The sequence below is a fragment of the Manis javanica genome, chromosome 8 (assembly GCF_040802235.1).
Source record: "Manis javanica isolate MJ-LG chromosome 8, MJ_LKY, whole genome shotgun sequence".
Classification (NCBI taxonomy): domain Eukaryota; kingdom Metazoa; phylum Chordata; class Mammalia; order Pholidota; family Manidae; genus Manis; species Manis javanica.
The window spans coordinates 44,591,205-44,609,373 of NC_133163.1; the positions used below are offsets into that span (position 1 = coordinate 44,591,205).

Genomic DNA, 18,169 nt, shown 5'->3' on the forward strand with positions numbered 1-18,169 from the left:
ACATGAGCAACTTCATGAATATATCTCCACAGGCAAGGGAAACAAAAGCAAAAATGAACAAGTGGGACTATCAAACAAAAAAGCTGTGCAGCAAAGGACACCACCAATAGAACAAAAAGGTATCCTACAGTATGGGAGAACATATTCATAAATGACATACCTGATAAAGGGTTGACATCCAAAATATATAAAGAGCTCATGCACCTCCAAACAAAAAGCAAATAACCCAATTAAAAAATGGACAGAGGATATGAACAGACACTTCTCCAAAGAAGAAATTCAGATGGCCAGGAGGCACATGAAAAGATGCTCCACATCGCTTATCATCAGAGAAATGCAAATTAAATCCACAATAAGATATCACCTCACACCAGTAAGGATGTCCACCATCCAAAAGACAAACAACAACAAATGTTGGTGAGGTTGTGGAGAAAGGGGAACCCTCCTATGCTGCTGATGGGAATGTAAATTATTTCAAACATTGTGGAAAGCAGTATGGAGGTTCCTCAAAAAGCTCAAAATAGAAATACCATTTGACCTAGGAATTTACCCTAACAATGCAGAAGTCCAGTTTGAAAAAGACAGATGCACCCCTATGTTTATTGCAGCACTATTTACAATAACCAAGAAATGGAAGCAACCTAAGTGTCCGTCACTAGATGAATGGATAAAGAAGATGTGGTACATATACACAATGGAATATTATTCAGCTATAAGAAGGAAACAAATCCCACCATTCGCAACAACATGGATGGAACTAGAGGGTATTATGCTCAGTGAAATAAGCCAGGCAGAGAACGACAAGTACCAAATGATTTCACTCATCTGTGGAGTATAAGAACAAAGCAAAAACCAAAGGAACAAAACAGCAGACTCACAAAACCCAAGAATGGACTAACAGATACCAAAGGAAAGGGACTGGGGAGGATGGGTGTGAAGGGAGGGATAAGAGGAAAAGGGCATTACAATTAGCACACATAACGTATGGGGGGGCACAGGGAAGGCAGTATAATACAGGGAAGACTAGTGACTCTATAGCATCTTACTACGCTGATGGACAGTGACTGTAATGGGGTATGTGGTGGGGACTTGATAATGGGGGGAGTCTAGTAACCATAATGTTGCTCATGTAATTGTATATTGATACCAAAAAAAAACAGGGATTTCCATTTATTGAGGACCTATTATATGATACCCCCTTTGCAAACAATATTTACTGAATGATCACAGTAACCCTACAAAACATCTATTACACTGCCCATTCTATAAAGGAACCAAGGCTCAGAAGATTTAAGTAATTTTGTGTAAACCAAGTTCCCTCTTTTCTCCATAGCTTATGTTCTTCTGTTTAATCATAGGAGTAAAACAGTCAAGATCAGAATAGAATAAAGAATTAAAGATTTTGAAATAAGCTCTTTAGGACTAAAGGACTTACTCCTTTAGTTGCCGGAAGTGAAGCTAGTAGGCAGCAAGTATCTTCCCATATGAGAACTCTGGTGAAGACAGCCACTTCACTCAAGATTGTACCATTTCCCCAGTTGCCTGTTTTCACTGACTTAAGGTAAGATATAAAGGTCTGTTCCTCTCTTGACAGCTCTAACGGATCATCCCAGCTTCAGAACCCCTGTAAGGTGGGCTGGGCATACAATGCTCAACTTTTCACCCCTACAACTGTCGGTGGTAAGAGCACTCAATAAACTCCTTGCATTCTGATCTTTGCGTCCTGGGGAACCCAGCCTGTGACAAAGTATTTGAGATGGTTTAATAGAAACAATAATACATAAAATAACATTTTGGTCTTTTTAAAAATGAAGTGGTGTGACCACATCCTAGTTAGGGAATTTTACCAATCTTTGGGCTTCTTGAGGAAGGGCAGAAAGGCATGGTTAAGAATATTGACAGGGAGAAGTATTAAGTTTTTCAAGATGATTATGCAGCTAAGAACCTACTTTTTCTTTCCTCTATGAATATGGAGATGTCATAAAAACCAAGACAATATGTGGGGGATTGTCTCATCGATATCAAATAGTGATTTGAAAGCAGTATTAAAATAGTTAAAAGGAGACAGAAATACCAGAATGCTAACAATTATCTTTGGGTCATCTGTAGATAAAATTTTTCTTTCTGCTTTCCTTATTTCCTGACTTTACTATATTTTTGTAAGTAAGAAAATGGGAGGATGATTTCCTTGTAGCATCTCCTGGATTTTTATTTATTTATTTAGGTATCATTAATATACAATTACATGAGCAACATTATGGTTACTAGATTCCCCCATTATCAAGTCCCTACCACATACCCCATTACAGTCACTGTCCATCAGCGTAGTAAGATGCTATAGAGTCACTAGTCTTCCCTGTATTATACTGCCTTCCCTGTGCCCCCCCATATGTTATGTGTGCTAATTGTAATGCCCTTTTCCTCTTATCCCTCCCTTCACACCCATCCTCCCCAGTCCCTTTCCTTTGGTATGTTAGTCCATTCTTGGGTTTTGTGAGTCTGCTGTTTTGTTCCTTCAGTTTTTTGTTCTTATACTCCACAGATGAGTGAAGTCGTTTGATACCTGTCTTTCTCTGCCTGGCTTATTTCACTGAGCATAATACCCTCTAGCTCCATCCATGTTGCTGCAAATGGTAGGATTTGTTTTCTTCTTATGGCTGAATAATATTCCATTGTGAATATGTACCACATCTTTATCCATTCATCTACTGATGGACACTTAGGTTGTTTCCATTTTCTTGGCTATTGTAAATAGTGCTGCGATAAACATAGGGGTGCATATGTGTTTTTCAAACTGGACTCCTGCATTCTTAGGGTAATTTTCCAGGAGTGGAATTCCTGGGTCAAATGATACTTCTATTTTTAGTTTTTTGAGGAACCTCCATATTGCTTTCACAATGTTTGAACTAGTTTACATTCCCACCAGCAGGGTAGGAGGGTTCCCCTTTCTCCACATCCTTGCCAGCATTTGTTGTTCCTATTCTTTTCTTTGTTGGCCATCCTAACTGGAGTGAGGTGATATCTCATTGTGGTTTAATTTGCATTTCCCTGATATGTTGTTACATATTTCTTTTTCCATTGAGTCCACTGAGCATTATCAAGAATAAACTGCCCCAATCTGGTTTTTAGAAAACTGGGAGAGGTTAATTTGAGGGTAGTATTTACTCCTATTTCCTTAATTTAACAATATTTTAACAAGTATATAAACTTTAGAAGACTCTCATGCATTGTTGTTACATATTTCTTTTTCCATTGAGTCCATTGAGCATTATCAAGAGTAAACTGCCCCAATTAAATGACATATGAAGACAGGTAACCTTAGAATATTTATTAAATGGATGATTTACAAGGACAGTGTTGAATAAAGGTAAATTTTTCCATCATAGAGAACATGAAACTTTCAAATGCATAACGTTTATATTTAGTTTTGGTTTTTTTTCTTTTTCATATCTGCCCCTTTAGGATTATATCATAGTATATGAAGCACTGGTGAGATTTATGTCACCAGAAATTCCCAGTGTGCTGATTTCCTTGATATTTTTCATCCGATGATTGTACTGCAACAAGTGAGCATCATTAACTGCAACCTTGAAGTGGTCAGATTCAACCAGTACTTGTATCTGAAATGACACATATATAAAACTGTTAGGAATGCCCATTAATTTCAAAAACAGTCTGGCCTAAGCTCAGGGCCCCAAAACTTCATCTTTATAATCATTTGTGGAACTGATTAAAGTCCAGAAAAAACCTGTTAGCAAAAGTAAACTCCAGGTTATTCAATCATCGAAACAAAACAAAAAGATGATAAAATTGTTAGAAGGATATATAGATGAAGCCATAAAGGAAAAGATTAATAATTTATTTCCATAAAAACTTAAGTTTTTATATGGCCTAAATCACCTACAAGTAAAAATAAAAATAAACACTAAAGTAGGAATCCTCTAATAGGGTGGCAAATGTAACGAAGATTGACAATAACGAGTTTTGGCTAGAGTAGGAGAATGACACTCCTTCCAATGGTTAGTGGACATGTTCATCCTTACATCCCTTTGGAAGCAGCACTTTGGCAACATCTAAATTTTAAACATGTATATTCTTTGAATAAAAATATTTTTCTGGGAAGCAAAGATTTATAAGGACAGTGACTACAGTATTTTAGTAAAATCTTTCCAGGTTTAATGTGTTTAGAGTATTTCTGTACTCTAAATTTTCATCAAAAGGGTGCTGGTTGAATTATTACATATCTAAACAATGAAATACTATTAAGTAACAATGTTCTGATAATGCAAAGATGTCCACCAAATGTGGAATATGGTCCCTCTTAGTCCCTGCCCTTGAGGAGCTTACAGTTTAGGTATTTTATTGCCTACTCTACAGTTGGCCTAACCCAACAATGTGGACCTAATATTTATTGAAGCAGTTCTTAAAACTGAAAAGTGTGCTGTATGTCATAGAAAACACTGGAAAGCTACTCACCAGGTTGCAACTTTTGTGAGACTGGAGGAAGAGGTAAAGGATGGAGGAACTTTTTAGCTAATTTAAAAATCTATAAATTTTTCTTTTCATAAACAAGCATGTACAAATTTTAGAATTTAAAAAAAGTTTTGATTGCCATGCCAACTATGTTTTAAGAAACTCTCAGTCCAACCTTACCATTAAAGGACTTTTGCCTTTTTGATTAAAGACGCTATTTTTCTCATTTCTGGAAAAATTTAAACTCAGTAGGGTGGTAACAGGGATAAGGGTGAAGGGCCTGAAGAAGCTAGGGAGTGTCCCACCTCTGCTGAGCCTGTGCCCTGAGATGGGGGCTGCTGCACTGCTTAGGTATCCCAGGAGAATGGATAAAAACTCATCTCAAGTGCACTGGGCTTCAGTGTGATTCCCCATGACAAATATACATCATCAATACATAATAGTAGCCATAACTTACTTTGAATGGTTTACCAATTTCAAATGGGAACACAGACTGTCTTTCTTCCTTTCCCCAGGTATTATCCAGCTTTGTATTGCAAACAATGACCCTCCTGTTGTCCTCATTGAAGCGTGGGTTAAAGTGGAAGGCAACATCATTTCCTCTCTTGAAATCTAAAGCAAGTCTGTTTTAAACCAAAGACCCAAGTTAGTACAATGGTTCAAGTGTTATATTTGTGCCAAGTGAAGAACATACAATTTTCTAAAGAGTAAATCATTTTATGAAATACAGGAAAACTTTCTAAATGGAAAAACAAACCAGAGAACGGGAAAGTATTCTAGGCCAAGTATGTGGTGTACTGCCGTTGTATCTTAAAGTAAGCGAGACACTCTGTTGAATTTTTTGGCCTCATTGTCTTTGGTCACATCATTCTGTTCAGCTGTAATTCCCTCTACTGCCTCTCCTCATGAAAACCCTTCAACGTTTCCTTATAGAAGGTTAGGCACTTTATGCATTACACTGCCAATAATAATGGCTACCTCTTTCCTGCCTTGCCACGTTATTTTTAACACCTATTAGAGGCAAGCCAGTCACATAAAATCAGAGCTTTCAAATATCAAATACCTAGCTTCTTCATAGTTAGCCAAAACCCTAGTCCTAGAGCAGCAAGAACGAGAACGATGTAGTTAATGTTCAGTGTCCTGTGGCTACAGTGCAGAATCATGGCGATGTGCGGAACACGCCATGGGGCAGAGCGGAGTTGACAGAAGCATTGGCCCAGCCTGCTGACCCTGTTATTCTCCTTGGATGTTAACGCAAACCCAAGTCCTCTGGCTGATAACGTATTAATGCTATCCCTCAGTTTCTCAAAGTGTATTTCATGGAGCACTAACAACAGAATCAGCTGGTGCTCTTGTTTTAAAACAAAGTCTACACTCTAGACCTTCTAACAGTGATTCTTTGGGTATTTTCATTCACACAGTGACACACATACAACCACACATGTATCTTCCATGATTAAGTTCACAAGGAAAAGACCAATAAAGTCAAGTGGCAGTAGAGTTTGTATTTGACTAAATAACCCATGGCTCTACTTTCTCTGCAGGGAAAAGGAAGACATTGTCATCTTTATCACCTTAAGCATTCTTTTTTCCATGGAATTCCTCACATAGATTTTGCAGAACCAAGGAACTGTTTTTCAGTTTACTTCCACCCTAACCACCTCAACCAAAATTACTTTTGATGTGCCACAGTCTCAGTCTATATCCCTGGTGTTACTGGAGCTAATATTACCAGTGCAATAACCCTGATAAGGGAAAGATGCCACTGTGGGTCCGTGTGACTGCAGCTGTGGGAGGGCAGCAGAGATTACATCATGAACACTGTACACACAGGATAAGGAGAAGAGACAGGTTTTGTAACTGACTGTGAGACAAGGTGTACTGTGCAGGGACTACTGTGTTTAGAGCAGCTGTACGGTTGTGTGGAAAGAAGAATGGGCTTAGGGCAGTGACCCCCACACAGAACCCGAGGGGCGGGCTGCAGGTGGAGTGAGGGGGCTATCTGAATGTAAAATGATCATATCAGAAAGCTGAGTCCACCTCCTGGGAACAAAGGAGGTGCCTCCTGTTGATTCACTCGGATCAAGGTGACAGACATTCATAGAGGCTGTTTATGGATTCTTGAATAAACCTGTGTACATTGCTTGAATCTATACCTTTTGTGTGCTCTCTATATGACCCAGAAACAGATAAATTAATGGCCATAATAATACCACTAACCTCAGGGACAGGCACAGCGTCAGGATATCATTAACCTGCTTGTGTTATATGTAAGCATAGCCAATGGTGATAACCAGAGGCAGGCATCCCAGAGCAGCCAGAAGTCAGCACGATTTTTCCTAAAGTAGCTCAAAGTCTTACCCTCACCTAGCTCACCTCAATCAAACCAGTTCCATGCCTTTAACTTGTAGAATCTTTCCAAACCTTTTAAGTAAATACTGCCTACTCAGAAGACTGGGGTTCCCCATCCTGCCACTTACCACCTGTAGACCAGGCTGACACCATGGAAATCTGTAACTCTGCTACTGTGCCCAAGAAGCTCCATCCAGGAAGACAGAAAGAGCAGCAAAGCACCCGAGATCTGAGACTGCACTGCAGCCTGCACAACCGCAGGGCAACTTGCGCAGATATGAGGACAGAGTGGCATAAGATTCGAGCTCTCATATCAACCCAGAACCATGTCCAATGGGATCTTTTTGGCTTTGACCCTAATTTTTGATGGACTTCTAGACAACAGTGCACACTTGGTTTTTTTAGACTATATGGCTCAGAGGTGGAGGGATGGCCATATGTTACATTACAAGGGCTCTACTTTAATTATAAGGCTTTCTCTACCAGTAAGAACCAATGGAATGGATTTTTGCTGTTCTTTGCCCTCACAAAGTAGAATTCTGCTTTATTTTGGTTTGGGGAGAAAAATAAGATTCAGCCAGAGAAACCTTTTCCCCTTGGTGGGAACACATACTGATTTACAGGCTAATCCCACCCATGGTATAGTCAAGATTCCAAATGTGTAGTTTTAAAAGTTCTGTAAAAATTCAAAACAGATCATCCTTTATTCAAAAACCAATCAACAATTATGTTAGACTTGCTCTTTTTGCCTTTTACCTGTTGGCACTGGGCTTCACTGTGCCCAGAATTGTTATTAGCATGCGAGGCATGACTCCCCCAGGCAAAGGCAGGTCATAAGGCACCGTCTGGGAATGAGAAAATATACACGAATCAGTGAGGAGTCATGTTTTCTTGGGGAAAGAAAGACAAGGATGTTACTAAAGTTCAATCACTATTAATATGTGTGAATAACACAGAAGTCTAAGCTTTCTTTCTAGACTCTGGGGCCACCTTGCCCCGGGCCTGAAGAGACCAGGCTCCCTACATGCACAATTAATAAGTAAGAATAAAGCCATCAGTTCATTGGTGCCAAAGGCAGAACATTCCATTTTGGAGCACTTTACCTCTCACTACAAGGGGCATCCAAATCTATAACTCATTCCCTTAAGACTATATTTTGGAAAGGCTTAATAAGCTAGACCTTGCAATTAATATTAACATTTTTATGCCACTCTTAAGATCCTTGTCATATAACATACTTCATTGTGGTTATTCTTCTTTCTGAGGGCAGGCTTGAGTTCTTGTAAATTCTACTCCCACACACCAGCAGAGTGCTTGAATATGGCAGGCACTCAATATTTGTGGAATAAACACATTTCAGTTAATACATTCCCTAGTTCATTCCACAAATATTCATTGACCATCTGTGTTCAAGGTGCTGTAAATATCCCCAAAACTCTATCTTTGGCCTCTTCTCTTTTCCCATTGTAATTTTTTCCTCCTGGGTACAACCATCACCCAAGTCTTTTCTCTCTAGCCCTGATCTCTACAGTCCTGTACTTCCTCCTCTCTTGATGAGCTACTAGTGCCTCAAATCCAACAGTGTGAGCTGGAATTGTCTCCCCCACCATGTCCCCCATCAGATCCCTTCCCTGAGCTCTTAGTTTGCACTGACCCTTGGCTGGAGCCCTAGCTGTCCAGCCTTCAAGAGTCAATATTATCTCTACTCCTAAGACTTAACCACTAGAACCTGAGGCTCTTGCTCTGTGATCTCTCTCACATCCACCTCTTCCTGTCCATGGCCTCCATGTCCCCCTCTATCTACAGCTATCTGTGGTCCAGACCCTGTTCGAGGCCACTCAATCTCCAGTGCTTTCTCATACTCTCCTCTGAGCTAAAATGATCAGATGCTACCAATGCCATCCTCCACATAGTCCTGAATAGGTCTGATCCCACACTACTATTAAACTCTGTCCTTGTGTCTAACTCTTGTCTCTCAACTAGACTACACACCTGGAAGGGAAGGATCTGTGTCTGAGAAATGTCTGGAGCTCCACAAAGATAGGTTTTATGCTTAGAATTCATTTACTAAAATGTGTTTCAATATAAATGAAAATTCAATCCTTAGAGCACAGAATTATCTTTAGAAGTTTTTTCAAAACCAAATTACCTTGGTTCCCCTACATGTTCTCTTGATGACCCTGGACAAGTTATATATCTCTCTATTATCCCATTTCCTCATGTGTAAAGTGGGGATAAGGACAGTATCTTCTTACAGGGTGGCCATGGGGTTAAATGAGATCATTCACATAGAAGCACACTACTGGCATTTATTATATAATCAGTGTTTATTAAAAATAATAACCCAAACTTTGCCCCATTACTAATGATCTTGATGTACTTTAAAGCTGCTTTACAGATGCCTTCAAAAGATCCATTAGCTTCTCTTTATGCTAACACTACATATACCAAATTCAATATGAGCAACGATTTTTTTCTACTGGACTGACATATACCATGGCTGATCCTTGAAAAGTGGCTCTAAGCAGTGAGTTTAGAAGCCCTTTGCGGGTCAGTGACCAGAGCCAGGTCCCAGCCAGAGCACAGCAAAGTGATGTACCACTGCTCAGCCAATTGCTGGGTTCCTTCCTCTTTAGCTTTGTCCTGGTCACAGTCAAGTATATGAAATGACTAACTTCATCTTACCAGTGGTCCAGCAGGAATACCAAAGGGGCTGGCACCAGGGTAGGCTCCAGGAGCACTTGGCTGTCCAGGAGGCGGGTAGGTCCCAGGCCCACTTGGTTGCCCGGGGTAGGGTCCCGGTCCAGGGTAAGCAGGTGCTGTTGGGCCAGGGTAGGTTCCTGGAGGTGCCTGTCCAGGGTAGGTGCTCGGAGGTACCTGTCCAGGGTAGGCTCCAGGAGGTGCCTGTCCGGGGTAGGCTCCAGGATAGGAGGCCCCTGGGTAGCCCCCTGCCCCAGCCGGCTGGTTTCCCCATGGACCAGGCCATCCCTGGGAATTTGGGTTTCCAGACCCAGATAAGGCATCATTAAGCTGGAAAAAAGGACATAAACAAACAATTACAGATGAAAAACATTCACAAAAACAGAATCTTTAGAAAAACAAATATGTGATCTAAAAAGTAGAGGGATATGGTGAAGGTATGAAATTCATAGCAATAAAATCTTTCCCACCTATTAAATAGTTCTGAGTTCCTAAGACCAAATTAGACTTTGGGATTACATATGCTCTATCACTTTATTATTGCCTCCCATTATCTCAGATCACGGAGGGTTGCATCTCTTAATTTGCTAAGGTCAGAAGCTAAGCATCTTCTATGTAAAAGCACATTCTTTCTAACTGGCATGAGAAAATCAATCACACAAGTCAGGATGCTCAGGCTGCACCATCTTTCCCCTTCCTCATGTGATTTCTCAGCTCCTGCCCATGGAAGCCACCCGCTTCGGCCCCAGGCCTTTCAGTAAAGGGCTTGCTCTTGCAGTCAGTGACTCCCAGGCCTCTCTCTGCCTGGCTTTCTTCCTGAATCTGTTGCTGGAAAAACAGGATTCCAACTAACAAGCCCTCATTGGACAAGTGAGGCCAGAAGAAGTCACGTGATGGGGGAGTTTAAAAAGGGAGAGGTCTGATGGTAAAATAAATAAATAAATAAATAGAGATAGAGATATAGACAGACAGAGAGAGATGGAGAGAGAGAGAGAGAAACCCTCAACCTATGAGGAATGTATTTTGGGAAAGAAAATCAGACATATAACACCTACCGAAAAACTGTCTGCCATTTTCCTGAGGGGAGAAAAAAAAAAGATTATCATTTGGTCCTAAAAGATTTCACCAGTTTCCATATACATTATACATCATAGTTAGTTCATTGTGTAGTACTAATCAATCTACAAGCATTCTTCTAACCCAAGCCCCCTGCTGTTTCTCAAATACACCTAACTCAATAGTGTGGAATCACAAAAATGTCTCATCAAAGGGTGGGGATGTACTCCAGCTAGCTTAACAAGCCCTATTTAACTCATAACTGAACTTTAGTCACACCGGCCTGTGTTCTGACTCCTGGAATGACAGGCCATATGACACAGGAGGGAGAAGAACAAGGAAGAAAATGTGTTCCGCCCTTTTTCTAGGCAAAAATGTAAATGGCCCTGGTTTATCTTTGGTCCTTCTGTCCTTCCTGTGCACTCCTCTACCACCACCTCTCATAAAGCGTTTAGGTTAATGCTGTCCACTACCTCTCCTGTTTCCACTACCACCCCATGTCCTCTTCCAGGTTTAAGGAGGAAAGCCGAGCTGGTTGACTCCTACTGGGCTCTGAAACATAATGTCCCTAGACACACTGCTGCCAGATTTATTATCTCATTTGCACACATTTATGCCTGTGCTGGGCCAGGCACTGTGCGGGCTCTTGTCTGGATCTGAAGATAGATAGGTCAAGATCTGAGTGGTCAAAGGACCCACAGGCCAGCAGGATCACAAGTGACTGTCACTGTGAGTCAGATACGTGCTGTGGGAAGTCACAGCGGGTACGATTACTTCTAAGAGGGGAAGGGACAGTGCTGTTTGAGCTAAGCCTTGAGGAAAGGTGAGACTGGGATATGGGGCAACAAAGAAGAAAGGCAGGCACAAGATGCTTGTCTTCTTTTTTGTTTAAATACTTGCTATTCCAAATGAAACCTCTGGCAGTATCACAAACTAAGGTTAAAAAAAAAAGGCAATAGGGAGTAAAATATTTTGGGGTCAGATGCTACAAAAGAGGGTTGGCCTTGCCCAAAGCTGCATCAAGGGGTGGTGTTGAGACATCATTCCTGCTTCCTCCTGATCTTCCCCCTCTGCAAAATCCCTGATCACATGCAACACTTTTATACCTCCTCCTGCTGCAGGCGCTTGGCAGAGAGAGGAGGGCAGCTTTGGACGCTTGAGCCTGAGTGACTTTTCTAGGCTCAGGATCACCTGTGCTATGGCCTAAACTACTCAGACCTTACATAAAAAGAATCTCATTTTCCTTGAGTTGTCCAACTGTTGTATTTACCCAATCATTTTAAGAAATGATATTGCCTCAAGGTAGCCAATAAATGGCAGCTCTTTGATAGGTCCTAGAAATGTTTTAGTGAACACTCAAAAAGGCAGAGCTCCTCCTTGGACTTAATGTTCTTCATTTACACATATGAGATACTTTATCTACTCTGCTATTATCTACATCACAGTTAAATATTACCTTCCAGTAAACTTCTTGTTGCTCATCCCTTTTTTTAATCTAGGTATACTCTAACATATTTGAAAGCAGTTAGGTGATCACCTTACCCATTTTCCAAGGTGGGAAACAGCTGGCAATGTGGGAAGTCACAGTGACTCTCCTGGGGCTAACATTCCCTGTATTTCCTACAGTATTTGGTCTTTTAAAGCAAAAGTCAGGTGCCCTTCTGCTTGTGCTTCCTTCCTCAAAAGCTGCCATTGCCTAGAAAACTGCTGCTACTGTAGAAGGAACTTGAGAGGAGTTGTTACGGAAAAGGAAAAGAAAGGACATTTCTTAAGCCAAGAAAATAAAGCCCTCTCGTTCTGGACGCCAGCAGGAAACAATTCCCAACTTCACAGTGACAGAGAGCTTAGTTCCTTCAATTATACGAACCTTTCTTCTACCTGGGCACCATACCAAAGATCAAGGAATGACTTTGTGTTTTGACTTCTTTAAGATACCCCGTGTGAGGGGCTTATTCCCACCCTGAGCACAGTGGCATCTCACGTAGGGTACTCTGTTGTGGGGGGCCGTCCTGTGTCTTGCTGGCTGTTTAGCAACATCCCTGGCTTCATACACAAGACACCACCAGCACAACATCCCTCCCCCCAAACTGCACAACCAAAACTGTCTCCAGATATTGCCAACTGTCCCTAGGGGGGAGGAGGGAGGGGACAAAGTCGTGCAGGGTCAAGAAACACTGGTATAGGCTGCCTAGCTTGTGTATCCCGACAGAAATGTTCACACACAGGTCGATAAAAAACAAAAAGATAGTTTCAATGGTTAAAACCACCTAAATCTGTGCATTGGCCTCAGAGTGTCTAATCAGTGTAACTCCAATCAAACTGAGATGTGTCCAAAAACTGATTACAACCAGAAACTCACGTAAAGACAGCATTTCTAAAATTTAACATTTATCCATTTCAAAGTCTCTGCTCAAGCATATTCGGCTTATTTTCCAACCCAACCAAAACAATCTGAGAAACAAGCAGATTTCACTTTATTTCCACTGTGTTTCACACAACACTTTGGATGACAATTTTGACTGTGTTGTGCACATTAAACAAGCCCATTATAATAACAACACCCTGCATTTGCATGATGTTTTTCAATTTACAAAGCACTATCCCCATACCTTGCCTATTTTGATTCTGATATAATCTTATAAGATTGACAAGGGAAAGTTAATATCCCCCCTTTCGAGGTGAGGAAACTGAAGCTCAGAGAGCTAACCTGGTGGCCCAAAGTCATTCTGTCACTGGCAGGCCAAGAACGAGGGGTCAAGCATCCTGACTCCTTATCTAGGCTCATTTTACAATAATATAAAACCTCACACTTTGAAATTTCAAAGTGTAGTCCTTTGAAAGTGTTAACTGCTTCATTTAAAAATTAATTCTCTGGCCTCTTCATTCAGAATTCCATACATGCTGAAATTGTAAACAAATTGAAAAAAGCTGAGTGACTCATTCAGAGTGCAATAATATCGAATACAAAGATGCCATTTTGCACAGTCACTTTGCTAATTATAACCACATTTAAACCAGTAAAGTGTACTTTTCCAAAAATTGGGTAAGCACCATTTTGATTATCTCAACTCTGAACTATCAGATTCTTTTTTGAAAAGGGTTATAACCAACGTTCTTTTGAAACCAAGATTAATAACTGAAAAAAATTTTAGATAAACAATTTCTTTATTTGCCCAGAAAATTTCCTTTTTTAAAAAAATTTTTTTAGAGAGTAGCTTATATAGAGAGAGGCAATCAAATGCAAAAAGTCTTCCTACTCTACAGATACTATAGATAACATGAACTCTAACCTGGCATTCCCAGAATCAGGGAATTTTGAAGAGCCTGAAAAGAAACACTGATAAAGACAAACGAATAGAGGAAATACTACCTGGGTCTTTATGTTAAGGAAAACCACAGGCAGTGGTTCAGTGTCACTTTGGAATAAGGAATTTAAATATGAGTCAGAGTGTAGGCCACTTTATTTGGCTGTTAACTGTAGCTTTTCCCTTTAATAGAGTGTCTATCCACCGTGCTGTGCTATTCTAGGCCCCACCTAGTAATTAACCCAGTTGCCTGTGTTCCCTGGAGCACTCCTGAAGTTTCTGCTCACAAACGGCCCTGACCTTTATACAGGCTGTAAGGGAGGATCGTGAAGCTATTTCCTCAGAACCCCAAGGCACTACCCACACTCCTCGCCAAGAACAGAGCAGAGGCAGTTTCCCCTTCTTATCCTTACTTAAGTATGGAGCAGGGCCTGAGGAGAGTTCCCTTTCCAAAGTCAATTCAGTGATACTGAGCTGGACTACAGGAAATTAGTCCTTCATGAGGATTGCTTTCTCATTACCGTGTCTCAGCATCAAGGAAGGTAAAGTTACTTTGTGCCTCTCAGTTACTGATTTTGTTCCCTCCTGTGTGGAAAAGCTGACCATCAGTCAAGAGGGAACACCTGATACTCAGTCAGCAACAAGTTGCAAGTAGACAGCAGGCACCGCCCTGGCAGGCTTACTACATGGAGTCCGTGCGAACCAGTTCAGGCCCCAGTCACAAGTATTAACCTCAGTAGGAGCCTGTGTCCAGAGCCATGAGCTAGGAAAGAGAGGCTATATTTTAGATCAGTTACCATGAGTCTCAAGTTCATTAAGCTTACAAGCCAACTGATATTTAAGGTCACCATGAGATTCTCAAGTTATATATATATATATATATAGGTCTCTTTTGCAGTCACAATTTAGAGTCTCACTGAAGAGGGTTCTAGGCAAACAGGTACCTAAATTTTAGATGAAACCAACATTGGCCTTTTGACCTCACTAGCAATAAGGGAAAAGTCTTTAGAAAGCACTTATGCATATTTGCGGCACAGCAAAACATCATTGATTAAGGACCTCTGGGCAGAGTGAGACTTGCCTATTCCGTTGAAAAACGCTTACTTTGGGGGTCCAACCTATCAGGCAGGGCTCCCCACTTCTGCTACTCCTGTAACCCAGTGAGGCATCCTCCTATTGCTTCTCAGCTCAAAACTTTCAAGGGCCATCATCAGACTTCTCCCCAGAATATGGAGTAAGTGATGATTCTAAAAGGGTAAGGCCCAAAGGTTATGAATTTAAGCAGCTCCAGTCTCCCAAAGATCAAGGATGAGGCACAACCATCAAAGGAATGAAAGACTATTCCAGAGATTCGATGTCTGAAAAGGAGACTGTTGTGTAAAAGTACACTGTGATTATTAAACTTAAACTTTATGGAAACACAATTTCCTGGTATGAAAGATAAACTTGATAAACTAGAGGCAAATGCATCAGAATTTTGAAAGTTCATAGAATAGTCTCCCATGCTCTGTGCGCAAGTGGTCAATTCTTATTGCTATCATTTTCTTCAGAATTAACTACGCCTGTCTTCCCTTTCTTTCTCAGAACCCTAGAAACAGACTGGGTCACTGAGGTCCAACCCTCCTCATGGTCCAGCAACCCAACTCCCAGGAATCAGCTTACAAATATTCCACAGGACCTGGAATAGGAATCGCTAACTTTAAAGCGCTGACCTGAAGCCTAGGTGTCCTCACCTATGTGTCCCCGACTCCCTGGCCTCGAGCCGCTACTCTTCCGGGTGGGCACATCTTAGTGTACTTTTTATTTGAGCAGCTGAAACTTAAGAATAAACCCTCAAGCATGTATTAAAAGCCCCAACCCTGTTAGGGCTCTGCACACTCGGACCAAAATTCTGTCACGCGCCCCACAACCTCAGCACAGGTTTGCGAGCGTTAATGCCCAGTTAGCCCGTCCGGGTGGGGATGAGTCACTGATTTGCAGAAGATTAGGGTTTGCGGTCTTTGCCAAGTCGGGCCCATGCCCACTCAGGCTCTGGGCAGCACCGTTTTCCGCGGGATCAGCACCGCATCCCGAGGGCTTCCGCAGCCGCTGGGGCTGCCGCCCTGGGAGACCTCATTCGCGCCCCGCCCCCTCCACTGCCGCCAGCAAGACCAGGTGGCCGGGCAGCCAGCAGGGGTCGCGGGAGCAGCCCTGCACTGCCCGGGGCAGCACCCCCTGCCCCGGGGCGGGGACCCTGGTCCCTAGCAGCGAGCTCGAGCGGCCCGCGGGTCTTGGGCGCGCGCGTCCCCCACCCGCTCGCTGGGGACCCGGCCCAGCGGCCGCAGGGCGGCACTGCGCCCGCCCCGACCGCGCAGCTAGGAGTCTTCGTGAGGCGTGGCTAACTTGCCCTGAGTCTCTAGGGCCCCGGCCCACAACGGCGCCCCTCGCTGCGCACCAGGCTCTCCGGCTCTCCGCGGCCGCCCGCCGGCCCCGGCCCCGGCAAACCAAGCCCGCTCCCCGGGGTCCCAGGCCTCCCAAGGTTCGCGCACCGAGCAGCGCCCGGGTCCTCGAGGGCCGCAGCCGCCAGCAGACCCTGTCCCCGTGCCCAGTCCCGGGGCGCCCGCGCCTCACCCCTCGCCTCGGCGCTCGCTCGCGGGCTCCGGGGGTCCTCCTGGCGCCGGCGTGCGGTCCGAGGGCGGGCGGCGGCTCCGCGCCTCAAATACGCCCGGCCCTGCCCGGCCCGCCTCTCCCTGGGCGGGGCCGCCGCCCCTGTTCTCCCGGCCCGCGCCCGGCGCCAGGCTCCCGGGCGCGCGAGACTCGTTCCGGAGCGGGGGGGCGGCGTGGGAGACCCTGAGGCGCGGCCCGCCCCCTCGGCCGCCGCCCGAGACCTGGGGTGTGGGCGCACTGGCCTCCCTCTCTCCGGCACCGTCCGGATCCCGGAACTTATGAGGCAGGACGGGAGGCGCCTGTCTCCTCGGTGTGTGCTTCTTTCGGGAGTTCCGCTTGCTTGCTTTACCCACGCTTCCTTATTTTCTGTCTAATTATCACTCTCGTGCCTTCCGCATTTACTTTACCCAAACCCTCACCCAGCATGGAAGTCTTTCCAGGAAGTGCACGGTGGCGGGCCACCGGGAGCGCCCATCAAGTTTTCTGAGATGCTGAGTGAGGTGATCCCGCGTTCTCGGCCTGGCATTCGTCCGCGTTCCGAACCGTGGCGTAGGCGCACGCCTCTCAGACTGAGAGACCTAAATTATTTTGCTATTTGCTCCCCCGCACCTACCCCAGAGTTTGGTGTATAATGGGGTTCTCGTTGAAACAATACTTGTTTCATGTTTCATGTGAATGAACGAAATAATGAATCACGCGCTTCCTAGAAAGTATGACTGTTTTCTCAGACTGGGAAGGGTTCTGGTGAAGGAGGGAACGGCTCAATGCAAAAGTATCTGTGGTAAAGACAAGGTAGAGGACGAGCACTGCTACAAGAAAGGTTGTTACAACAAATAGCAATTCTTGTGAGAGAGATGGTATTTATTTGGTATCATTACGCTGGGTAATAGCTGAGTAAAATGGCTAAGGATATCCAAGATAGATTTTCTCTTTAAGTTTGACCAGCCGCTCACAAAAATCAATTTGGAATGGATTAAAGACTTAAATATAAGACCGAAAAACGTGAAACTCCTAGAAGAAAACTTATGGAAAAAGCTCCTTCACATAGATCTTGGCAATGATTTTTTGGATATGACACCAAAAGCACAAGCAAAAATGAACAAGTAGGACTACATCAAACTAAAAAGCTTCTGTACAGAGAAAAAATAATCAACAAATGAAAAGGCAACCTACAAAATGGGAGAAAATATTTGCAGACCGTATACCTGATTAGAAGTTAGTCCGCAAAATATATAAGGAAGGTATACGACTCAATACCAAAATACAATCTGATTAAGAAACACAAAAGATCTAGATAGACATTTTTTTTTCCAAAGAAGACATGCAGATGGTACATAAAGAGGTGCTCAACATCACTAATAATAAGGAAATGCAGATCAAAACTACAATGAGATATCACCTCACATCAGTTAGAATGACGAGTACCAAGAAGACAAGAGGTTAAGTGTTGGTGAAGATGTAGAGAAAAGGGAACCCTTGTGCACTGTTGTTAGGAATGTAAACTGGTGCGGCCACTCTAGGAAACAGTATGGTGCTTCCTCAAGAAATTAGAACTACCATATGATCCAGCAGTTCTACTTCTGGGTATGTATATCCAAAGGAAATGAAAACTCTCTTGAAGAGATATCTGCACCCGC

At 43.1% G+C, this 18,169-nt stretch overlaps 1 protein-coding gene across 2 annotated transcripts; it reads right to left on the reverse strand.

Annotated features, from left to right (window-relative positions):
• Positions 1-3,313: 3,313 nt before the first annotated feature.
• LGALS3 (galectin 3) lies at positions 3,314-16,634 on the reverse strand. 2 transcript variants are annotated; one of them, XM_037016394.2, is made up of 6 exons: positions 16,497-16,634; positions 10,581-10,602; positions 9,511-9,855; positions 7,582-7,670; positions 4,931-5,096; positions 3,314-3,620 (listed from the first exon to the last, which is right to left on the reverse strand). In XM_037016394.2, the coding sequence occupies exons 2-6, from the start codon at positions 10,596-10,598 to the stop codon at positions 3,465-3,467; spliced, it is 774 nt and encodes a 257-aa protein (XP_036872289.1). In that variant the 5' UTR covers positions 10,599-10,602; positions 16,497-16,634; the 3' UTR covers positions 3,314-3,464. The 2 variants fall into 2 exon arrangements, with proteins under 2 accessions (XP_036872289.1, XP_036872290.1); XM_037016395.2 differs by having other exon boundaries at positions 16,415-16,517.
• Positions 16,635-18,169: the final 1,535 nt, after the last annotated feature.

Excerpts from the sequence above, each read along its gene's own strand:
- LGALS3 (XM_037016394.2), bottom strand. Across the intron at positions 7,671-9,510 it reads GTATTCCTGCTGGACCACTG|ACGGTGCCTTATGACCTGCC; the intron begins GTAAGATGAAGT and ends TCTCATTCCCAG. Across the intron at positions 5,097-7,581 it reads GTGAAGCCCAGTGCCAACAG|ACTTGCTTTAGATTTCAAGA; the intron begins GTAAAAGGCAAA and ends GGTTTAAAACAG.